This window comes from Octopus sinensis, linkage group LG27, assembly GCF_006345805.1.
Source record: "Octopus sinensis linkage group LG27, ASM634580v1, whole genome shotgun sequence".
Taxonomy (NCBI): Eukaryota; Metazoa; Mollusca; class Cephalopoda; order Octopoda; family Octopodidae; genus Octopus; species Octopus sinensis.
The window spans coordinates 15355601-15382304 of NC_043023.1; the positions used below are offsets into that span (position 1 = coordinate 15355601).

A 26704-nucleotide genomic window follows, 5' to 3' on the forward strand; every position below is an offset into this window, starting at 1 on the left:
AAAGCTCCAATAATTGTTGTTGTTGCTGCCTTTGTCGTTGATTTTGCAACAGTTTTAAAGAAGCTAATTAGTCTTCCATGATTTAACAATTTTGTATCACAAAAATTTGTTAACTGACCTGCAAGAGCTTCGAAACCCTCATCCCCAGATGTTGTAACATAATTGTTCCGTACAATAAATAAGATAACCAGAAAATTGTAACAACATTCTAATGAACTAACAAATCTTTTACGAACCAACATTCAATATTCCTTAGGAAGTAAACCAAGCGACACCTTCCGACTTCACTTGACTCTGAACCGCAAACTCACTCAGATCGTTACTATTTATACTTTACTCGGACCAGTCTATCTCTCACAAGGGGACATGGTAACTCTCATCACAACAGGTGCCATTCTAACCAGATGCCCATCATAAATCCCTGCTTGGTGTCTGGTAAGAACAAGACCATGAAAACCTGCTCTACAGAATGATTTAGCAAAAAATAAGTATGATGATAATCACTTGCATGGGTTGAGCGGGGATGTGCTTGAACCATAGGTAGAGTGGGGCATTAGGCTCTTGAAAAATATTTCCCACTCTACACCCAAAACTGTGACAAACAGCAATAAGCCTCCAGCTAGTGCCAGAATATGTGGGTAGTAGCACAAAGGGTGCAGATCCTGGGATCCCTGAGTGTGTCCAGCAGAGGATAACTGATCATGGCTGGGAACTGGAGTGTAATACATTTGTGTCAAAATAATATATCCTCAAGAAAACAGAGCAAATTAATATAATCAATATTGTTTGAATAAAAAACACAAATCGTAATTAGTGAGTTGATGCAAATGAGGAAAATGTGAAAAATGAATTTATTTTGTAAAAAGTAATACATTTGCTGTATTTTATTCAGCAGGACATCTGTTTTATCATTGATATTGTTATTGATCAATATGAATAAGTATATGTTTAGTTAAGGTAGATTATTGAGAGAATGATTTAGCACAGATTACACAGTCATCAGAATCTTCTCCTGTATGAATATGTTTGTGTTTAGTTTATTATTTCTCTCTATGAAAGAATGACTTGTCCCAGATGTCACAGTGATATGATTTCTCTCCTGTATGAACGTATTTGTGATGAGTTCAATATTGTTCCACAGAGAATGATTTACCTCAGATATCACACCAATAGAGTTTCTATCCTGTATGAATACGTTTATAAGTATACTAGCAGTATCGCCCGGCGTTGCTCGGGTTTGTAAGGGAAATAACTATAAAGTATTTTTAGAGAGTTATAGCCAAAAAATAGGAAAAAAAATGATGGTAAATTTTTTTTGATAGTTAAAAAGGTCGAGTTGCGTCCCCTAGACCATCTGTGGTTTGTGTTTCTGATTGTCGACCCCATGTCGAATTTATCGATCTTTTTCAGAACTGGGGGAACTTTTCAAAATTTTCGCTGCGTTAGTTTTGAATTATGACATTGGGCTATGTGTGTGTCAAGTTTCATCAGAATCGGTTGAAAGCCGTGATCGGGGTGAGGGTACAACCTGACAGACACACAGAAACACACACAGACAAACTGCCGTTTATATATAGAGAGATACAGCATATTCCTGAGAGAATGATTTGCTGCAGACATCACAGTCACATAGTTTCTCTCCAGTATGAGCAGACTTGTAATTAATTAAACATTTTCTTAAACGGAATGATTTACTGCAGATACTACAGTGCTATGGTTTGTCCCCTGTATTAATGCATTTGTGTCCATTTAAGTACCTTTTTTGAGAGAATGATTTACCACAGATATAGCACCGATATGGTTTCTCGTGTGTATGAACGTGTTTGTGATCAGTTAAATATTTTTTTAAACAGAATGACTTATCACAGATATCGCAAGAATATGGTCTCTCTGCTGCGTGAATGTATCTATGAGAGGTTAAACTGCTTCTAGAAGAAAATGATTTACACAGATATATCACAGGGATATGGATTGTCTCCTGTATGTGTGTATTTGTGATAAGCAAGGCGACTTTTTTCAGAGAATGCTACACCACAGATATCACAGTGATATGGTTTCTCTCCTTTATGAACTGATTTGTGATAAGTAAGGCCACTCCTATGAGAGAATGATTTTCCACAGATATTGCAGTGATATGGTTTCTCTCCAGTATGAATAGGTATATGAGAAGTGAGGCTGCATTTCTGAGTGAATGATTTACCGCAAATATCACAGGGATATGGCCTCATTAGTATGAATGAGTTTGTGAGTAGTTAAATAACTTTTTAATGGAAAGGATTTATCACAGATATCACACTGATATGGTTTCTCACCCGTATGAACTGATTTGTGATAAGTAAGGTGACCTTTTTGAGAGAATGATTTACCACAAATATCACATTTATATGGTTTCTCTCCTGTATGAGTGTATTTGTGATAAGTAAGGCCTCTCCTTTGAGTGAATGATTTACCACAAATATCACAGGGATATGGCCTCTCATGAGCATGAGTGAGTTCGTGAGTAGTTAAATGACTTTTTGACGAAAAAGATTTATCACAGATATCACACTGATATGGTTTCTCATCTGTATGAACTGATTTGTGAGTAGTAAGGTTACATTTTTGAGAGAATGATTTACCACAAATATCGCAGTGATGTGGCTTCTCACGTGTATGTGTAAGTTTGTGAGTAGTTAAATGACTTTTTGATGAAAAAGATTTATCACAGATATCACACTGATATGGTTTCTCACCTGTATGAACTGATTTGTGATTAGTAAGGTGACCTTTTTGAGAGAATGATTTACCACAAATATCGCAGTGATGTGGCTTCTCAAGTGTATGTGTAAGTTTGTGATTAGTTAAATGACATTTTGATGAAAAAGATTTATCACAGATATCACACTGATATGGTTTCTCACCCGTATGAACTGATTTGTGATTAGTAAGGTGACCTTTTTGAGAGAATGATTTACCACAAATATCACATTTATATGGTTTCTCTCCTGTATGAGTGTATTTGTGATAAGTAAGGCCTATCATTTGAGTGAATGATTTACCACAAATATCACATTGATATGGTTTCTCTCCAGTATGAGTGTATTTGTGATGAGTGAGGTTACATTTCTGAGTGAATGATTTACCACAAATATCACATCGATATGGTTTCTCTCCTGTATGAATGGATTTGTGAGTAGTTAAATCACTTTTTAATGAAAAGGATTTATCACAGATATCACACCGATACGGTTTCTCATCTGTATGAATGTGTTTGTGAGAATCAAGGGAACTTCTATGAGAGAATGATTTACCACAGATATCACAGTAATATTTCTTTCCACCTGGATCAATACATTTGTGAAGAGTGAGATTTCCCTTATTAGAAAAAGTCTTTTTACAGATATCACATTGGTCTGATAACTTTTCTCTTTCTTTTAACATTTCCAGACCATTCATTATTGTTCTGTAGTATACAGACAGAAAATATATTTCTCCCTTCTTCTTTATATATATCTTCTACAGCAAAGCTGATCTTAAATATCTGAAAATGATACAAACACCTTTCCAGATTTTCTCACATTCAAACACAATGCAAAATACTTTTGTAAATATTCCTGGCAATGAGGAAAACAAATGTTGCTATTAATTCAGAAGAAATATTTCACCGTTACTCACCATAGATATATTATACAAACAGAATTATTATCTATTATTTATAACGGCTGACATTCGTTTTCAAAACATGATCAATATTCATGATGTATCTCACGTAAAACTCCTTTATACGAGTATCTGAAATGACACAGAAACAGTAGAAGATATAGGAAAGACTTAAAAAGCAAAGGTTTAACAATAAAAATTATAACTACATTTTCATAATGATAAACTGTTGCCCGAATAAATTACACTTTAAAATGATACTCATGACACAAGACATTACTTTCGTCTATTATGACCTGAGTCATAAATCTAATACTTTCTCTAGTTTAGTTTCAATGCACCCAAACAAACAAAAGGAAAAGCTGTGTAAATAACGGACAGAGTCAAAACTATTGAAAAGGTTGCAAGACGCAACGAAAATTTTAGGAAAAAGGAAATAAGTAAGAAATAAGAAATTTTACCGATGAGTGTGTTAAATTATAAGGCACAAAAAGAAAATGACTCTCCCCAGACGCAACAGAATATGCTTCAATACACGAATTCATATAAAGAACCTTGCAAACCAAATCAAAAAACGAAATAGAATTAATATCTGTTTCTTTATTACCCACAAGGGGCGAAACACGGACGAAACAAACAAGAACAGACAAACGGATTAAGTCGATCACATTGACCCCAGTGCGTAACTGGTACTTAATTTATCGACCCCGAAAGGATGAAAGGCAAAGTCGACCTCGGCGGAATTTGAACCCAGAACGTAACGGCGGACGAAATTAATATCGATGTCAGACTAGCAACATTGAATACTTTCATTATTGTCTGGAGTTTCGAATTTTCCAGGTTCTTCTGCTTTCACTAAAAATAAAATATGTACGATATCTTACCTGTTATGATAAATAAATCAGTGCTAAAAGTCAATTAACGCAAACCACACCAAAAAAGCCATTCAGCGGGAAACGTAAGTTAAAGAAAGCTCAAAAAATAGACATGGAATATAGACGAAACGAACTGAATATCCGGACGTTGTATATATCGTAATACTATACATTTATCGGATGCTAAAACTAAGTTGGTAAATTCTCAATGTTTTTTATTGGTATAATTACTTTTCAAAAATGTGAGTTATGAGGAAAAATCCAAATGATGACAAAACATACAAAACTGACTGCTTATTTTCATATCTATTGGTACTTTCCCACTATCCTGTTACCGAACCCTTAAATTACAGGGACGAAAAGAAACCAACAGGACTTATCAAAGAGGGACGGAGGGAAAACAAGAAGACTCGTGTGTGTTATTTCTACCTGTATTCGAAAACCATTGTTACTTTGTTTACATTCCTGTAACTTCGTTGTATATATTACGATATATACAACATCCGGATATTCAGTTCGTTTCGTCGACATTCCATGTCTATTTTTTGAGCTTTCTTTCAATTACGTTTCCCGCTGAATGGCTTTTTTGGTGTGGTTTGCGTTAATTGACTTTTAGCACTGATTTATTTATCATAACAGGTAAGATATCGTACATATTTTATTTTTAGTGAAAGCAGAAGAACCTGGAAAATTCGAAACTCCAGACAATAATGAAAGTATTCAATGTTGCTAGTCTGACATCGATATTAATTTCGTCCGCCGTTACGTTCTGGGTTCAAATTCCGCCGAGGTCGACTTTGCCTTTCATCCTTTCGGGGTCGATAAATTAAGTACCAGTTACGCACTGGGTCAATGTGATCGACTTAATCCGTTTGTCTGTTCTTGTTTGTTTCGTCCGTGTTTCGCCCCTTGTGGGTAATAAAGAAACAGATATTAATTCTATTTGGTTTGCAAGGTTCTTTATATGAATTCGTGTATTGAAGCATATTCTGTTGTGTCTGGGGAGAGTCATTTTCTTTTTGTGCCTTATAATTTAACACACTCATCGGTAAAATTTTGCAGTTATTTCTTATTTCGGTTAATATCTAGATCCGCACCCGGTGGAAAAAATGGAAACGCAAATGTATAACAGTTGTAAGGCATCGTATATTGACGGAATAAGACGTAAAAAAAGGGCGCTGACGAACGGGGGTGGGGTGGGGGGGTCGGAAAATTCCCAGGATCAACTGTACAGGATCCACGCCCAGGTGGCAAAAATGGAAAAAAATATGTGTAAGAGGTGTAAGGCATCGTATATTGAAGGAATATGACGAAAAAAAGCGCGCTGACAAACGGGGGGGGGGGAGGGGGCTCGGAAAATTGCCTACGATTTAAAGAAAAATTTACCATCAATTTTCACCATTTAAACGCATTGTTGGCATAAGGGAAGTAACTCTCTAAAAATCTCTATATATAAACGGCAGTTTTTCTGTGTGTCTGTCAGGTTGTACCCTCACCCTGACCACGGCTTTCAACCGATTCTGATGAAACTTGACACACACATAGCCCAATGTCATAATTCAAAACTAACGCAGCGAAAATTTTGAAAAGTTCCCCCAGTTCTGAAAGAAATCGATAAATTCGACATGGGGTCGAGAATTTCAATTTTTTTGCTATTTTCAATATTTTTCAATATTTTTGCTAAAAATGCTTTATAGTTATTTCCCTTACAAACCCGAGCAACGCCGGGCGATACTGCTAGTCTATATATATTTTTTTTTCCGAGCCCCCTCCCCCCCCCCGTTTGTCAGCGCGCTTTTTTTTCGTCATATTCCTTCAATATACGATGCCTTACACCTCTTACACACATTTTTTTCCATTTTTGCCACCTGGGCGTGGATCCTCTACGGTTGATCCTGGGAATTTTCCGACCCCCCACCCCACCCCCGTTCGTCAGCGCCCTTTTTTTCCGTCTTATTACGTCAATATACGATGCCTTACAACTGTTACACATTTGCGTTTCCATGTTTTCCACCGGGTGCGGATCTAGATATTAACCCTTATTTCTTACTTATTTACTTTTTTCCTAAAATTTTCGTTGTAGGATCGACTACTTACGACTAGCTAGCGCGTACCGGGTCCAGTCTTCGCTAGTAGTACCTATGCTTTTGTGTTTTATTTACTTTGTTTTAAAAAGAAAGGCGATCTTACGGTATAAGTACCGGTGTACTTCCGGAAGTACTGGATACATTTCAAAAAGGTGTTTTTTTATATGGGGGGAGGGTTTCTGTTATCTTTAGAAATGTAAACAAAGACACGTGTGTACCTATACCGAAGGATCGCCATTCTGTCCTGTCTCTACTCTTCATACGTCAATTCACAGAACACTTTCTCTAAATTAGTGACCACACCTTCAACATATGTGAGTGCAGTTTGTTTTTATTATTAATAAAGTTAGGAGAGGAAAAGTCATGATGGGTTGGTTCACTAAATTGTAGTTTATATTTATGTTTGATCTGTTACAGAAGTTGTAACAATCATGAACATTACCTAATTTCATTAATAATAGATCTGCTCAGTCAGGGATAACCTAGGGTTAAACATTAGTCACTCATCGTATTATTGTCCAATATCCTATAGTTGAACCCTTTATTGTTTAAACCGGCCATATCAGGCCCAGATATTCTGCATGTTTTATATTCAAACTGGCGGTATCTGGGCCCTCACACCTAACCTACATTGACATTCTAGAAATAAACAATCACATCATTGAAACCTCAAAGCCATAAGATATTGCATGATGAATTCAAAACAATTTGAGTGAAAAAGAATTACATTTAACAGAATAATCTGAACACTAAAGGGATAATGTTTTACATAATATCTGAAGGAAGAGGAACTGAAGTCCGTGTATATGTAGACATTACACAAGGTTGTATCATATATAATTTTAATAACAAAATAAATTTCAAAGACCACACCCTTTTGTTACTAACCCGGCCAAAACCGGCTCTGACTCTGTGGTAAAATGTCTTGTTTTCATAAGTTTTGAATTAAAGTCTTTCACCAAACCTTAGTTACAATTTATGTTCCTAGCACTAGTTGAATGATAACTAAGTTAGTTTACTAAATTCTTTATTATATTTAAAATAATTGAAAGAAACACACTGAATCTCAAAAGAAATATGGTAACAAAAGGGTTACCATATTATAAATTACCATAAATAAATTTCAAAGACAAATTAAAGGATTTTATCCACAGTTTATCATTATGAAGATGTAGTTATATTTTTTTTATAATTGAATCTCTGCTTTTTAAGTCTTTCCTATATCTTCTTCTGTTTCTGTGTCATTTCAGGAGGTGAAATGTTAGTGATACTTCATGAATATTGATCATCTAATGGAAGATGTTATAAATATTTGACATAACTCTGTTTATATGATTTGTCTATGGTGGAAAACTGAAATATTTCTTCTGAATTAATGGCAACATTTGTTTCCATCATTGCCTGGAATATTTGGTAAAGTATTTCACATTCTGTTCGGACTGAGAGATATCTGCAAAGGTGTTTGTATCATCTTCAGATATTGATGGAGATCGGAACTGCTGGAAATATAAGCAATAGAAATATATAAAAAAGGAAGCAAAATTATATTTTGTGCTTGTATACTATAGAACAATAATGAATCCTCAAGAGATGACAAAAGAAAGAGAAAAATTATCATACCAATGTGATATCTGTAAAAAGACTTATTCTAATAAGAGAAATCTCACTGTTCACAAATTCATTCATGCAGGGGGGAAGCCATATCACTGTGATGTCTGTGGTAAATCATTCTCTGATAAAAGTCACCTTACTAAACACAATTACATTCATACAAGAGCGAAACGGTATCACTGTGATATTTGTGGAAAGTCATTCTTTCAGAAGGTTCACCTTACTTCTCACAAATACAGTCATACAGGTGAGAAACCATATCAATGTGACATTTGTGGTAAATCATTCTCTCATAAAAGTAGCCTTACTCAACACAAATCCATTCATACAGAAGAGAAACCTTATCAGTGTGATATTTGTGGTAAATCATTCTCTCATAAGATTAGCCTTACTTGTCACAAATCCACTCATACAGGAGAGAAACCATATCAGTGTGATATTTGTGGTAAATCATTCTCTGGTAAAAGTAACCTTACGAAACACAAATCCATTCATACAGGTGAGAAACCATATTACTGTGATATTTGTGGTAAATCATTCTCCTTTAAGCATAGCCTTACTTATCACAAAGTCAGTCATACAGGGGAGAAACCACATCCCTGTGATATATGTGGAAAATCATTCTCTCAGAAAATTCACCTGACTTCTCACAAATACATTCATACAGGAGAGAAACCATATGAATGTGATATTTGTGGTAAATCATTCTCCCATAAGCACAGCCTTACTTATCACATATCCATTCATACAGGAGAGAAACCTTATCACTGTGATATCTGTGGAAAATCATTCTCTCAGAAAATTCACCTGACTTCTCACAAATACATTCATACAGGAGAGAAACCTTATCAATGTGATATTTGTGGTAAATCATTTTCTCAAAAGCATAGACTTACTTATCACAAATCCGTTCATACAGGAGAGAAACCATATCCCTGTGATATCTGTGGTAAATCTTTTTCATTAAAACGTAATTTAACGACTCACAAATTCATTCATACAGGTGAGAAACCATATCAGTGTGATATTTGTGGTAAATCATTCTCTCAAAAAAGTCACCTTTCTTCTCACACATCCATTCATACAGAAGAGAAACCAAATGACTGTGATATTTGTGGTAAATCATTCTCTCAGAAGAGAGGCCTTACTAAACACAAATACATTCATACAGGAGAGAAACCTCATCAATGTGATGTCTGTGGAATGTCATTCTCTGAAAGACGTTACCTTGATTCTCACAAACACATTCATACAGGAGAGAAACCCTAGCACTTTAATATCTGCAGTAAATCATTCAAAGTCTATTCATAAAGGAGACAAACCATATAACTGTGATATCTGTGGTAAATCATTCTCTTGGGAATGTGCTATATATACTCATAAATGTATTTATGCAAGAGAGAAGCCCTATCACTATGATAACTATGCTAAATCATTCTCTGTGGAACAATATTTAGCTAATCTTAAATTCATTCATACAGGAAAGAAACCATAGCACTGTCATTCTTTTACCATGTGGGTTAACTCAACATGAATACATTCATACAGGAGAAAAACCGTAACGCTGTGACATCAGTGATTAATCATTCTCTCGTAATTACTTAACTAAACACAAACATATTCATAGAGGATAAGATTCTTATGACTGTGTAATCTGTGCTAAATCATTCTCTCAATAATCTACCTTAACTAAACATATTCTTATTCATATTGATCAATAAAAATAACTGGCATAAAATAGATGTCTTTTCTTTCTTTTACTTGGTTCAGTCATTTGACTGTGGCCATGCTGGAGCACCGCCTTTAGTCGAGCATATCGACCCCAGGACTTATTCTTTGTAAGCCTAGTACTTATTCTATCTGTCTCTTTTGCCGAACTGCTAAGTTACAGGGACATAAACACACCAGCATCGGTTGTCAAGCGATGTTGCGGGGACAAACAAAGGCACACAATCGTACACACACATGTGGCACGTAAAAAGCACCATCTGATCGTTGCCGTTTGCCAGCCTCGTCTGGTACCTGTGTAGGTGGCACGTAAAAAGCACCCACTACACTCATGGAGTGGTTGGCGTTAGGAAGGGCATCCAGCTGTAGAAACACTGCCAGATCCGACTGGAGCCTGGTGCAGCCTCCTGGCTTCCCAGACTCTGGTTGAACCGTCCAACCCATGCTAGCATGGAAAACGGACGTTAAACGATGATGATGATATATACGACGGGCTTCTTTTCAGTTTCCGTCTACCAAATCCACTCACAAGGCTTTGGTCGGTCCGAAGCTATAGTAGAAGACACTTGCCCAAGGCGCCACACAATGGGACTGAACCCGGGACCATTTGGTTGGTAAGCAAGCTACTTACCATACAGCCACTCCTATGCCTGGTGAAATAAAATACAGCAATTGTATTACTTTTTATTGAATAAATTAATTGTTTCCATTTTCCTCATTTGCTTCAACTCATTAATTATGATGTGTGTTTTCCATTCAAATAATATTGATTAAATTAATTTGTTCTATTTTCTTGTGGATGTGTCATTATCACACCAATATATGACATTCCAGTTCCCAATTACGATCGGTTGTGTCCTCCTGGACATGTTTTGAGTCTCAGGATTTGCAGTATTTGTGATAGCAACCCACATATTCTAGAACAAACTGGAGGCCTACTGCTTTTGTCATAGTGATTGGTGTAGAGTGGATGATACAGCCTACTTATTTTTTGCTAAATCATTCTGTAGATCCGGTTTTCATGGTCTTGTTCTTACCAGACACCAAGCAGGGATTTATGATAGGCATCTTGGTTAGAATGGCACCTGTTGTGATGAGAGTAGACTGGTCCGAGTAAAGTATACTCCCACCGCCAATCTCTGGGGCCCCTTCCATCTGTCCTTCTGCAACGGCGCTTGCGGTGGTTTGGACATGCATGTAGGCATCCGGTGGGTGAACTGAGCCGTGATGTCCTCCCAACTCCACTTCCCAACCGGTGGAAACGCATGGGCGGGCAGCTGAGGACCTGGGTTACGACAATCAAGGAGGACCTCTCTGTGCTCACGGGTCCAGAGGTGGTCTGCCTGCGCCGATGGAACCGTGACTGGCTTGCTATCTCCAGTGAACTGGTGCAGGACCATCGTGCGGGGGCTGCCATGGTTTGAGATGCCTCGAGGGTGGTAGAATAAGCCGACTCAACCCGACTGGGGTGAATGTCGCCACAAGTATAAGTAAGTAGAAGAGGGTGCCATGAAATCGGTCTTTCTGTTTATCAGGTAACCCTGGCTGAGGGGCATAAGCCAAGATTATGGTTGCTAACCCATGTTGCAACACTAATCTAAGCTTAAGTATTCTATCACAGACTCTGACTACCTTGATTACCTTATCAACCCATTCTCTCTGCAAGAAGTATATCCATGCCCTCAACTCCATCAGTATTCCCTACCCAGAAAATCTTATACCTACGTTCTTTGCTTGTGAGGAACCTAGTAGAACTTCCTCTCCACCTTACTTCTTGGAAGCAGCACAAATCTACATGGCTCCATTCAAGAATCTCAACAATCTCACCAGACCTATCTTTCAATGTGCCAATTCTGAGGTTGTGGAAGGTGTGGGCCTGCAAGACCCTGAGGTGGGGGACAGCAGCATCAGGTACCTGAAAAGAAAGCTTGAATTTGACAGAACTCATAAACATACAATAGCCTTCAACCTGCACACACTACACCATTATTTTGTGCACTAAATTATCACTGCATTCCACAGGAGGTAAACACTAAGTATGGATGGGGGAGCATCTAAGCCATTGGAGGTGTTCAGGGGAAAGGCATCCAATGGGGGTCAGAACATAGGGACTTCCAGTATAGGTGATGGGGGTGGGATGGGCGGACACACCACGAAATGGCAAACACTCTGGCTGCTGGTGCAAAAGAATAACAACAACAATGATAATAATAATGAGATAGAACTGGACATTCGCATTCTTAACTAGAGCTGTAAGCAACCGTATTCGGTTAGCCAAACTGTGTCAAAATTAGATAAATTATATTTGGTGTTGCTACATGATTTTACTTCACGAATGCTTTTTAGCAATTGCCATTTGGTGCATGAGAGAGTTCGATGAAGCTGCCCTCATCTGCACCTCCTGCCGTGAAGTTGGTTCATCTAGGACACCTGACAGGAAGAGATCCAGTTTTATTTTAAAGACATCTGCATCCACCCCATGCAGGTCTCTCAGGTCCTTCGAGAGGATATTGAAGAGCTGTGAACCTCTGAAGCCCAGGCTATCACAGTATCTTGTCCTATATCTTGATGGCAAATTTGGAGTCCTTGGCACTATGCAGTGGCTCCCAGTTCTAGTATTTGTGTAACACTCGATGCCAAAGTTTGGGACAAGTCCTTCTAGGATCTTCCAGATGTATATTATGGCATATCTTTCTCGCCTACGCTCTAAGGAATAGTCTTAATCTCTTGAGTCTTTCCCAATAGCCCATATGCTGCACAGAGGCTATCTTCTTTGTGTAGCTTCGTTGGATTGCCTCAAGTTCTGTGATTAATTTGACACTGGATGGTTGTCCAGCGATGTTAGTGTGACAAACACAGACACATAAGCACACACACAAACATACATATACACATATATACGACGGGCTTCTTTCCATGCTTCCTCAGATTCGCCAACACTACACCTGATTTTCTCCCCTCCATACACACGCAAGCATGTATCTGACTCATACACTGTTCACTTTCCAGTCATTTGTACATTACTGCATATACTTTATACACACTTTTGACAAGTTGTGGTGCACCTGAGCACTGTATACAGTAATTTCATTATTATTATTCTAAAAGTCGTGAACACAACCTAATTTCATTAATAGACCTGTTCAGCCAGGGATGATTCCGGGCTAAACAACAGTGACTTATCACATTTCTGAAGATAGTAGGAAGTTATTGTCCAATATTTTGTAGTTTAACATTTTACATAATATCTGAAGGTAAAGGAACGGAAGTCTGTGTATAGAGACTAATTATTCGGGTTAAGGTTTATATAAACAGTTTATTATTATGAAAATGTAGTAATATTTTTTATAGTTGAATCTCTGCTTTTCAAGTCTTTCCTGTATCTTCTACTGTTTCTGTGTCATTTCAGAATATGAGATGTTAGTGGTATAAAGGAGTTTTTACATCAGATACATCATGAATATTGATCATCCTTTGAAGACTAATGGAAGATATTATAAATAATATATATAACCCTGTTTCTATTACAAATCTATGGTGAATAACTGTGAAATATTTCTTTGGAATTAATACGAACGTTTGTTTTCTTCATTGCCAGTATTTTACATTCTGTTTGAATTTGGAAAAATCTGTGAAGGTCTTTGTATTATCTTCAGATATTCGAGAAGATCAGATTTGCTGTAAATATAGCAGTAGAAGTATTTGAATCAACAAAGACATTTATAAAGAAGAAAAGAAAAATATATTTTGGGGTCGTATACTGCAGAAGAATAATGAATCCACCGGAGATGACAAGAGAAAGAGAAAAATTATCAGACCAATGTGATATCTGTAAAAAGACTTTTTCTAATACAGCGAATCTCACTGTTCACAAGTGTATTGATCCAAGTGGAAAGCAATTTCACTGTGATATCTGTGGCAGATCATTCTCTAAGAAAGATCATCTTACTCATCACAAATACATTCATACAGGAGAGAAACCATATCAGTGTAGTATTTGTGGTAAATCATTCTCTCAAAAGACTAGCCTTACTTATCACAAATACATTCATACAGGAGAGAAACCGCATCACTGTGACATCTGTGGTAAATCATTCTCCCAAAAAAGTCACCTTGATTCTCACAAATACATTCATACAGGAGAGAAACCATATCAGTGTGGTATTTGTGGTAAATCATTCTCTCAAAAGACTAGCCTTACTTATCACAAATACATTCACACAGGAGAGAAACCATATCAGTGTGGTATTTGTGGTAAATCATTCTCTCAAAAGACTAGCCTTACTTCTCACAAATACATTCATACAGGAGAGAAACCACATCACTGTGATATTTGTAATAAATCCTTTTCAATAAGAAGTTCTTTAACTAAACACAAACTTATTCATGCTCATGAGAAGCCATTTCATTGTGATATTTGTGGTAAATCATTCACTCACAAATGTAACCTTACTTCTCACAAATATATTCACACAGGAGAGAAACCATATCAGTGTGATATCTGTAATAAATCTTTTTCATTAAAAAGTTATTTAGCCACTCACAAACTAACACATACAGGTGAGAAGCCATATCACTGCGATATTTGTGGTAAATCATTCTCTCAAAAAGGTAGCCTTATTTCTCACAAATCCATTCATACAAGAGAGAAACCATATCACTGCAATATCTGTGGTAAATCCTTTGTAGTGAGAAGTAATTTAACTGCTCATGAACTTACTCACACTAATGAAAGGCCATATCAGTGTGATATCTGTGGTAAATCATTCTCTCATAAAAGTAATTTTAATAGACACAAATACATTCATACAGGAGAGAAACAATATCACTGCAATATATGTGGTAAATCCTTTGTATTAAGAAGTTATTTAACTGCTCATGAATGTACTCACACTGATGAGAGGGCATATCTGTGGTAAATCATTCTCTGGAAAAAGTAACCTTACTAGACACAAATACATTCATACAGGAGAGAAATCATAGCACTGTGATATCTGCAGTAAATCATTCTAAGTCTATTCATAAAGGAGACAAACTATGTCACTGTGATATCTGTGGTAAATCATTCTCTTGGGAATGTGCTATATATACTCATAAATGTATTCATACAAGAGAGAAGCCCTTTCACTGTAAGAGGTGTGGCAAATCATTGTCTGTAGAACAATATTTAACTAATCACAAATACATTCATACAGGAGAGAAAGCACTGTAATATCTGCAGTAAATCATTCTGCGTGAGAAAATATTTTTATCACAAATCCACTTAGATTGGGGAGATATTGTATCACTGTGATCATCATCATCATCGTTTAGCGTCCACTTTCCATGCTAGCATGGGTTGGACGGTTCAACTGGGGTGTGGGAAGCCAGAAGGCTGCACCAGGCTCCAGTCTGATCTGGCAGTGTTTCTACAGCTGGATGCCCTTCTTAACGCCAACCACTCCGTGATTGTAGTGGGTACTTTTTACGTGCCACCGGCAAAGGTGCCAGACGGAACTGGCAAACGGCCACGTTCGGATGGTTCACTTATGTGCCACCGGCCTTGGTATCACAGCTACAAATTCCATTGATGTTGATCGATTATGACTTTGATTTTTGGTTTTGATATCTGTAGTAAATCATTCTCTTAGGATTATGTTGTTTAACTAATTTTAAATGCATTCATACAGGAGAGAAGACATATTGCTGTGTTATCTGTGCAAAATCATTCTCTTAACGTAATTTAACTAAACCTGATTTATTCATATTGATCAATAACAATGCCAGTGATAAAATGGGGAATAAAATACAGCAATTGTATTACTTTTTTTGAGAGAAATAAATTTTTTACATTTTCCTCATTTGCATCAACTCATTAATTATGATGTGTGTGGTTTTCATTCAAACAATTTTAATTACATTAATTTGCTGTTTTCTTGTGGATATATTATTCCGACACCATTGTATCACATTCCAGTTCCCAACGATGATCAGTTGTTCTCTGCTGGACATGCTTAGGCTATCCCACGATCTGCAGCCTATAATCTAATGAAAATATGTGTCCATATCTTGTACTGGGTACACTACATGGAGTTTCTCCTGACATCTTTTCTACATGCCGAGCAGGGCCATCTCTCTGACAAGATCTGTCTTTGGTCTTTGCTAAATTTACTGTATAGTTTTTCAATCCAGATTTTGCTTCCATACCTAAAATTTGGGATCTTTTCCTTTTGAACGGTGCTTTTCAACACAATTTCTAGTTAACTAAACACTTTTAAACTTCGTATACTATTAGAATGTGTTTATAAAACATCATTATTTCTTGGCTTTATTGAGAAAATTCTATAGTTTGTAAGATATTTCGTCTGAAAATTCGAGTATTTTGGCAATTTTAACTGATCGCTGACCCCCATTTAGGTAAATAACATTCTGTGCATAATGAATATGTCCCTCCTTTAAGAAACAGATTGGGTTTATTTACATTTGTGAAGAAAAAAAGATACCATTCCCCCACCCCGAACCCTAAATCTAAAAGAGATTGAAATGCAATAGATCGATACTAGGGCCATAATTATGGATGACAATTTCATACGACACCGCTACAGAAAGTGGGATTTTTTTCTAGCGGTGTCAAATGAAAATGTCACCCATAATTACGGCCCTAGTATCGATCTATTGCATTTCAATCTATTTTAGAGTTAGAGTTAGGGGAGTGGGAAGGGTATCTTTTTTTCTTCACAAATGTAAATAAACCCAATCTGTTTCTTAAAGGAGGGACATATTCATACAGCACGGAATATTTACCTAAATAGACTCCAGCGATTGGTTAAAATTGCCAAAATACTCGAATTTTCAGACGAAATATCTTACAAACTATAGAATTTTCTCAATAAAGCCAAGAAAAATGATGTTTTATAAACACATTCTTCCAGTATACAAAGTTTAAAAGTGTTTAGTTAACTAGAAATTATGTTACAAAGTGCCGTTCAAAAGGAAAAGATCCGAAATTTGTTCTCTAATTTTGGTAGGGATTCAGCAATAATAACAAGGTCATCAGCTTGGAAGAGATCCCAAGGGCAGCCAATCTTACCAACCACTCATCTCTCCCTAGCTTCTCTATTTCTCACCAAATAATGGAGTAGGGGACTCTGTCAAAAGCTTTTTCCATGTCAACAAAATCCAAATGCAAAGATATATCTTTGACCAAGTACTTCTGCTTTTGCCTCACCAGGAAGATAGCATTGCTGGTGCTTCTACTTGATACAATTCTACACCTTGATCCATGGAACTTATATTGATATTTGAGGAGACCTATTGAGTCAAGTACATTAACATCAAAAAATCAATTGAAATTGTAGTTGTGATACCTGTGCCGGTGGCAAGTAAAAAGCACCATCCGAACATGACTGATGCCAGCACCACCTTGACTGGCTTCCTTGCTGGTAAAAAGCATCAACCGATCATAGCCGTTGCCAGCCTTGCCTGGCACCTGTGCTGGTGGCATGTAAAATGCACCCACTACACTCACGGAGTGGTTGGCATTAGGAAGGAATTTAAGATTGGCTGCCCTTGGGATCTCTTCCAAGCTGATGACCTTGTTCTTATTGCTGAATCCCTACCACAATTAGAGAACAAATTTCAGGTATGGAAGCAAGATCTGGATTGAAAAACCATACAGTAAATTTAGCAAAGACCAAAGACAGATCCTGTCAGGGAGATGGCCCTGCTCGGCATGGAGAAAAGGGCATCAGACTGGGCCTGGTGCAGCCTTCTGGCTTCCCAGACCCCAGTCGAACCATCCAACCCATGCTAGCATGGAAAACGGACACTGAACGATGATGATGCTGTGAATGTGAGATAAAGAGTTGGCACAAAAGAACTACCATTTGAGCCTTATCGATGCCAGTGCCATCTGGCTGCCCCCCCTTCCGTGCCAGTCACACTGGAAAAACACCCACTACACTCTTGTTGTTAAGCAACAAGACAGGTAAGGGAAATAAAAAATCTTTGGTCGTCTTGTTGCAGTCGAGGGCGCTTTCCATTGACGCCTGACACCACTGGGAGGTGGCCCTTGAAGTCAGTGGAAATGGAGATCTCCAGGTCCAAATTCTTGGACAGCCCCGCTACACTCTCGGAGTGGTTGGCATTAGGAAGGGCACCCAGCTGTAGAAACTCTGCCAGATCAGATTGGAGCCTGGTGCAGCCCTCAGTCAAAATCGTCCAACCCATGCCAGTATGGAAAGTGGATGTTAAATGATGATGATGAACCATTTACATTTTTACAATAGATATTTATAGGGAAGTCCCATGTTGAATAATTCTAACCAATTGCATTGTAAACTACAGCAATTTTAGAACGGGACAACATTGCATAGTGCCAAAGATCCCGGCAATGACATCATGCTTCAGGACCAGCTTCTGCAACAGGCTGGGTTTCAAGGGCCCACAGCTTTTTAATATTCTCCCAAAGAGTCTGAGGAACTTGCACAAGGTAGATGTAGTGATTTTTAAATCAAAGCTGGACATCTTCCTGTCGAGAGTCCCAGATGAACCTACCTCACGGCAAGAGGTGCAAATGAGAGTAGCTATATCAAACTCCATTCTTCACCAAGTGCCACACATTAGAGGAAGTTCTTCGTAATAACATTCTAGTACAAAACGGCGGTGCATCAGCATGGCCGCAGCTCTGAGCTGAAACAAGAAAAAAAAAAAATTGGTACCAAACAGATAATCAACATATTTAACAATGAAGACATTGCATGCTTTCACTTGAAATGTGACATATCCCCACATTTTGCCTATGAAATTTAATTTGTCACCCGTCATGCTACAAAGAAATTTTGCTGTTTTTCTCAACATAGGCGCAGGAGTGGCTGTGTGGAAAGTAGCTTGCTTATGAACCATAAGGTTCCGGGTTCAGCCCCACTGCATGGCATCTTGGTCAAGTGTCTTCTACTATAGCCTTGGCTTGACCAAAGCCTTGTGAGCGGATTTGGTAGACGGAAACTGAAAGAAGCCCGTCATATATATATATATATGTGTGTTTGTGTTTGTCCCCCTAGCATTGCTTGACAACCGATGCTGGTGTGTTTATGTCCCCGTCACTTAGTGGTTCGGCAAAAGAGACCGATATCATAAGTACTGGGCTTACAAAAGAATAAGTCCTGGGGTCGATTTGCTCGATTAAAGGCAGTGCTCCAGTCAAATGACTGAAAGAAGTAAAAGAGTATAGGCATAGGAGTGGCTGTGTGGTAAGTTTCTTGCTTCTGAACCATAAGGTTCCAGGTTCAGTCCCACTACGTGGCACCTTGGGCAAGTGTTTTCTACTATAGCCTCGGACCGACTGAAACCTTGTAAGTGGATTTGGTAGACAAAAACTGAAAGAAGCCCATCATATATATGTATATATATATGTGTGTGTGTGTGTGTGTGTAAGTTTGTATGTCTATATTTCTCCCCCCAACATCGCTTGACAATTGAAGCTGGTGCGTTTATGTCTCTGTAACTTAGCGGTTCGGCAAAAGTGACTGATAGAATAAGTATTGGGCTTACAAAGAATAAGTCCTGGTGTTTATTTGCTTGACTAAAGGTGGTGCTCCACCATGGCCACTGTCAAATGACTGAAACATGTAGAAGAGATAGGTTTCCCTATTTTCTTCCATATACAGTCAACTCTCGCTACTTTGCCACCCTGTGGGACTGAGCCAGAGTGGCATAGTACCGAGGGTCTGTTATCTAAACACTACATAACCAAAAATTTACTGAACATACGAATAAAAATTCATAGGGTAGGAAGTAAGGCCAATAAGAAGTTCAATGCAATGGTAAAAAGAAGACATCCATGTTTATTAAGTTCAAATTGCTTTTAGTTAATCCTGAAGCTCTCAAAAATTGTCGGCTGACTCATCTACTTTCGGCGGTTTTCATTCATTTCATTGTCTAGCCTATCATACGCCTGCATGACCCTGGGTTCTCCGCTGCTCTTCTGCTGCATAAACTTTCGGATAGTGCTCCATGCTCTCTGGGCATCTGCAAAACTGGCATAGTAGGGAGAGTTCACTGTATCCATATTTATTATTGAAATATCACTTCCAATGTCTAACTGAAGTTTAATATGTATTCCAATCATTTTTACGTGTACGAATTTTGTTTCTGTTCAGAGCCCTCTAGGATCTTTAATGGTTAATCTTCAGAATTTAGTTCTGCAGTGTGAATTTCTGTATATTCAGTGTTGTAAGGCCTTGTACCAAAAGAAGACACCTGAATATTTTAGGTGTAAATTCTTTGAGTTTAAAAATATTCACACATTCTGTTAATTGTTCCTGCGTATGTGATAAAATCACCATCCTCTTTTTTCATTATATTCCAAAACACCATCCAAGTGTTAGAGAAGTTTTATCACCGAATATGTTAGACAGTAATTCTATTGTTTCTTTAAAACAAATTTCATTGAGTTTTTTCGGGTAATATGAAATTAAAATAATGTTCATACTCAGATGGGGCTCATTTATGTCATAATAACCTTACTTTTTCTGTGTCTGACCATGTCTTACAATCATCCTTAAAAATTAGCTGCTGTAGTACAATGCAACAGTTATACCATCCTCTGGGTTATAACTGGATTCATCGAGTCCAAAACGTCATCTGGCAAAAATGTACTTCCCTCATTTTTGGACTTCTTTGAATAAAGCTCCAATAATTGTTGTTGTTGCTGCCTTTGTCGATTTTTCAACAGTTTTAAAGAAGCTAATTAGTCTTCCATGATTTAACAATTTTGTATCACAAAAATTTGTTAACTGACCTGCAAGAGCTTCGAAACCCTCATCGCCAGATGTTGTAACATAATTGTTCCGTACAATAAATAAGATAACCAGAAAATTGTAACAACAATCTAATGAACTAACAAATCTTTTAAGAACCAACATTCAATATTACTTAGGAAGTAAACCAAGTGACACCTTCCGACTTCAATTGACTCTGAACCGCAAACCCACTCAGATCGTTACTATTTATACTTTACTCGAACCAGTCTATCTCTCACAAGGGGACATGGTAACTCTCATCACAACAGGTGCCATTCTAACCAGATGCCCATCATAAATCCATGCTTGGTGTCTGGTAAGAACAAGACCATGAAAACCTGCTCTACAGAAGGATTTAGCAAAAAATAAGTATGATGATAATCACTTGCATGGGTTGAGCGGGGATGTGCTTGAACCATAGGTAGAGTGGGGCATTAGGCTTTTGAAAAATATTTCCCACTCTACACCCAAAACTGTGACAAACAGCAATAAGCCTCCAGCTAGTGCCAGAATATGTGGGCAGTAGCACAAAGGGTGCAGATCCTGGGATCCCTGAGTGTGTCCAGCAGAGGATAACTGATCACGGCTGGGAACTGGAGTGTAATACATTTGTGTCAAAATAATATATCCACAAGAAAACAGAGCAAATTAATATAATCAATATTGTTTGAATAAAAAACACAAATCGTAATTAGTGAGTTGATGCAAATGAGGAAAATGTGAAAAATGAATTTATTTTGTAAAAAGTAATACATTTGCTGTATTTTATTCAGCAGGACATCTGTTTTATCATTGATATTGTTATTGATCAATATGAATAAGTATATGTTTAGTTAAGGTAGATTATTGAGAGAATGATTTAGCACAGATTACACAGTCATAAGAATCTTCTCCTGTATGAATATGCTTGTGTTTAGTTTATTATTTCTCTCTATGAAAGAATGACTTGTCACAGATGTCACAGTGATATGATTTCTCTCCTGTATGAATGGATTTGTGATGAGTTCAATATTGTTCCACAGAGAATGATTTACCTCAGATATCACAGCAATAGAGTTTCTCTCCTGTATGAATACGTTTATAAGTATATACTGCATATTCCTGAGAGAATGATTTGCTGCAGACATCACAGTCACATAGTTTCTCTCCAGTATGAGCAGACTTGTAATTAATTAAATATTTTCTTAAATGGAATGATTTGCCTGCAGATACTACAGTGCTATGGTTTGTCCCCTGTATTAATGCATTTGTGTCTATTTAAGTACCTCTTCTGAGAGAATGATTTACCACAGATATAGCACTGATATGGTTTCTCACCTGTATGAACTGATTTGTGAGAATCAAGGTAACTTTTTTGAGAGAATGATTTACCACAAATATCGCAGTGATGTGGTTTCTCTCCTGTATGTATGGCTTTGTGTTTAGTAAGGTTATATTTTTTAGGGAATGATTTACCACAGATATCACAGTGATATGGTTTCTCTCCAGTATGAACGACTTTGTGATAAGAAAGGGCAGTCTTTTGAGAGAATGATTTACCACAAATATCACATTGATATGGTTTCTCTCCTGTATGAGTGTATTTGTGATGAGTGAGGCAATATTTCTGAGTGAATGATTTACCACAAATATCACATTGATATGGTTTCTCTCCAGTATGAGTGTATTTGTGATGAGTGAGGCAATATTTCTGAGTGAATGATTTACCACAAATATCACATTGATATGGTTTCTCTCCAGTATGAGTGTATTTGTGATGAGTGAGGCTATATTTCTGAGTGAATGATTTACCACAAATATCACATCGATATGGTTTCTCTCCTGTATGAATGGATTTGTGAGTAGTGAAATAACTTTTTAATGAAAAGGATTTATCACAGATATCACACTGATATGGTTTCTCACCTGTGTGAATATATTTGTGAGAATTAAGGCTACTTTTTTGAGAGAATGATTTACCACAAATATCACACTGATGTGGTTTCTCTCCTGTATGAATGGATTTGTGTTTAGTAAGGTTATATTTTTTAGAGAATGATTTACCACAGATATCACAGTGATGTGGTTTCTCTCCAGTATGAGTGTATTTGTGATGAGTAAGGTGACTTTTTCGAGAGAATGATTTACCACAAATATCACAGTAATATTTCTTTCCCCTGGATCAATACATTTGTGAACAGTGAGATTTCCCTTATTAGAAAAAGTCTTTTTACAGATATCACATTGGTCTGATAACTTTTCTCTTTCTTTTAACATCTCCAGACTATTCATTATTGTTCTATAGTATACAGACAGAAAATATATTTTCCCCTTCTTCTTTATATATATCTTCTACAGCAAATCTGATCTTGAATATCTGAAAATGATACAAACACCTTTCCAGATTTTCTCACATTCAAACACAATGCAAAATACTTTTGTAAATATTCCTGGCAACGAGGAAAACAAATGTTGCTATTAATTCAGAACAAATATTTCACCGTTATTCACCAGAGATATATTATTTATAACGGCTGACATTCGTTTTCAAAACATGATCAATATTCATGATGTATCTCACGTAAAACTCCTTTATACGAGTATCTGAAATGACACAGAAACAGTAGAAGATATAGGAAAGACTTAAAAAGCAAAGGTTTAACAATAAAAATTATAACTACATTTTCATAATGATAAACTGTGGATATAAACTTTTACCCGAATAAATTACACTTTAAAATGATACTCATGACACAAGACATTACTTTCGTCTATAATGACCTGAGTCACAAATCTAATACTTTCTCTAGTTTAGTTTCAATGCACCCAAACAAACAAAAGGAAAAGCAGTGTAAATAAGGGACAGAGTCAAAACTATTGAAAAGGTTGCAAGACGCAACGAAAATTTTAGGAAAAAAGGAAATAAGTAAGAAATAACTGCAAAATTTTACCGATGAGTGTGCTAAATTATAAGGCATCAACCACAGTGAAAATTTTGTTGATCCGACAAATGCGTCGGTGCACACACAGACGATAGAGAGATTGTGGGAGTCAGTTAAGAGATCAGTTGTTCGCCCAGGCATTCGTGCCTGTTACTTAAAGCAATACCTCTCCAAGTTCCTATTTATGGAAAGCATCAAACCTGCTGCCAAGAGAATACACGTATTCTTATTGGCAGCAGCAAGTCTTTATCCTGGCCCAAGATAATTTTTTCCTCCAACCCATCTCATTTCTTTATCATCAATGTCGATGGACCACTCAAAGAGGTATGTATACATTATCATTTTCGTAACATAATTTCTGTAGTATTTCAAGATGTTTCTGACACGTATTTTGATTCATATGGCGGAGATCCAACATTTCTTCACTTTTTCCAGAATTTCTTCTCTTTTTTTTTTTTTTGCGAAATATGTACAAAAATACGGAGTTTATGATTCATGTGTGAGTGTGTGTTCTTGATACTCGTTTAGAACACGTAGTTTTACACCAATTACACTATTTTTTCTTAGTTTAAAGGCCGTGGACTGAAGATGTGAAATTTCCGAAGCCTCTCCCTCACCCCCCTTTCGCGAGCGCGCATTTTTAAAATCATATTCGTTTAGAGCAAGTTGTTTTACACCTATTACGCTATTTTTGTTTTTGGGCCCGGGTCAGACGCTTTCGGAAATTCCCGATGTAAATTTTCCGAGGCCTCTCCCCCACCCCTCTTTCGCGAGTGCGCATTTTTTTTGTCATATTCGTTTAGAGCAAGTTGTTTTACACATATTACACTATTTTTTTTTTGTTTTGGTGCCCGGGTCAGCCCCTCAGACGCTTTCGGAAATTCTCGATGTGAATTTTCCGAGGCATCTCCCCCACTCCCCTTTCGCGTGCGCGCATTTTTTTTTCATATTCGTTCATATTTTTTTCTTGTGTCTTTGAATGGTGTAACGCTTTAGTTTAACCGTTAATTCTATTCGCCAATAAATGTCTTTAATTAAGCCAAGAAAATTTGGATTTTACTTGGCATGGCCATGAAAAAGCACCGAATTTTTACCTTTTTTTTTATTATAGTAGATATTCCATTTGCTGACTGTGTCGATTCAAAGCCGTCTATTGAATTATCATAGAGGTATTATTTGCTAAACATCTATATTTGCTGTTCCTGTCGAAATAATCCACGTTAATTATGTCTGATTTTTGCTCCTGTGAATAATCTGCAATCTAATAAAACATAAATAGCTGACTGCAACATGAGGCCAGTGGTACCGCGATGATAAAACAAGATACACCTTTTCGTAGACAGAATCAGCAAATGGCTTAAACTTGAAAAGAAACGAATACACAAACGTATCAATGATCCAGACCTTCAACACATGTGAATGCAGAATTTCTTTAAAAAATTTACATTATTAATAAGGTTACAGAAGGAAAAGTCGTGGTGGGTTGGTGTTTAAATTATAGTTGTGTTTATGTTTGATGTATTCTAAAAGTCAGGACAGTCGGGAACACAAGCGAATTTCATTAAGAGGTCTGCTCAGTCAGGGGTGACCATGGGCTAAACAACAGTGACTTGCCACGTTTCTGAAGATAGTAGAATATTATTGTCCACCGTTTTGTAGTTTAACATTTTCCATAATATCTGAAGGTGGAGGGGTTAAACTAAAGCGTTACACCATTCAAAGAAACAAAAAAAAAATGTGTGTAATAGGTGTAAAACAAGCCAATGTGGTTAGCCATGGATGGCTTCTAAACTTCCTTTAGTTTAACCGAATTAACATCGATGTCAAACTAGCAACTTTTAAAACTTTTTACTTTTGTTTGGAGTTTCGAATTAGCCAGGTTAATCGGCTTCTGCTAAAAAATAAATATATATTACATCTTACCTGTTTTGATAAATAGATCATATGTTACGATAATTAGATTAATGTGAATTAATGTTAATTACGCAAAAGAGCAATTAACGGGAATATAGTTTAAAGACGCTCTAAAAGTCGGCATGGAAACTCAACGAAACGAACTAAAATCCTGACGTATACCTCGTATTACTACACATTTGTCGGATGATAAAACTGAGTTGGTAAATTTTTAATGTTTTATTATTGCTATAATTACTACTTAAAATTTTGAATCTTAAGAAAAAAATCCAAATGATGGCAAAAGATACAAAACTAAAGCTTATTTTCCAGTCGATCGCTACTTTTACGCTGTTCTGTTGTCGAACCCGTAAGTTACAGGGACGGAAAGAAACGAATCCAGCTTATCAGAGTGATGTTGGATGAGGATAGGGGGAAACATGCAGGCATCAGTGTTCGAAAACCATTTTTGGTTTGTTTATATTCCAGTAACTTAGTTGTGCAATGGAAGAGGGCGGGGGTAAAGAATACGCACACCACCCGTTTACGGTGTAAGCCTAACCAATGCGTCGCAGGAGGCGGAAGAGGTCAAGCAGGACGCACGTGTGGTCATCGACGAAGGGACAGTTCGAGCAGAGACGAGGAAGCGACAGGACGTGTCAAATTCGTAAGAGACCTCGGATCTTCGCCGAGGTAAGGCCTTTTGTATTTCTTCCTCCCGTTGCTTCTCCTTCTGTTGTCCTCTTCGTCCATCACACCACACATACGCATATACGTACGTACGTACATACATTCATACGCACATACACATATCCATGCATGCATACGTACAGAATGTTGTTTACCTCAATAGACGTCATTGATTGGTTGAAATTGCAGAAATTGAAGAGATAAAAAAGAACAAATATCTTACAAACTATAGGATTTTCTCAATAAAGCCAAGAGAAAAATATGTTTTATAAACACATTCTACCAGTATACGAAGTTTGAAATTTTTTATTTAGTTCGAAATTATGTTAAAAACTGCCGGTCAAACCGAAAAGATCCTAAATTCTTTCTAGAGTAGTTCGAAAATTTAGTTAGGAAATTCAATACTTGTCCTTCTCATCAAGTAAACTCTTAGCAGGAAAAGAATAAGAAAAATGCCTTTTATCAAACGCTTTCTTAGC

At 37.1% G+C, this 26704-nt stretch overlaps 2 protein-coding genes across 2 annotated transcripts in view; both read left to right on the forward strand.

Annotated features, from left to right (window-relative positions):
* LOC118768135 (zinc finger protein 665-like) overlaps window positions 1-26704 on the forward strand; it is a 70566-nt gene that overhangs the window by 9947 nt on the left and 33915 nt on the right. The window contains exon 2 of the mRNA XM_036514007.1: window positions 13350-13477. The gene's annotated coding sequence lies outside the window, so the exon portion shown is untranslated. The remainder of the gene's footprint in view (window positions 1-13349; window positions 13478-26704) is intronic.
* LOC118768092 (zinc finger protein 708-like) lies at window positions 6968-14859 on the forward strand. Its single transcript, XM_036513897.1, has 5 exons — window positions 6968-6971; window positions 7852-7854; window positions 8292-8409; window positions 8803-9245; window positions 14615-14859. The coding sequence occupies exons 1-5, from the start codon at window positions 6968-6970 to the stop codon at window positions 14857-14859; spliced, it is 813 nt and encodes a 270-aa protein (XP_036369790.1).

Excerpts from the sequence above, each read along its gene's own strand:
- LOC118768092 (XM_036513897.1), top strand. Across the intron at positions 8,410-8,802 it reads CACTGTGATATTTGTGGAAA|ACCACATCCCTGTGATATAT; the intron begins GTCATTCTTTCA and ends TACAGGGGAGAA. Across the intron at positions 9,246-14,614 it reads ATATCAGTGTGATATTTGTG|GTAAATCCTTTGTAGTGAGA; the intron begins GTAAATCATTCT and ends GCAATATCTGTG.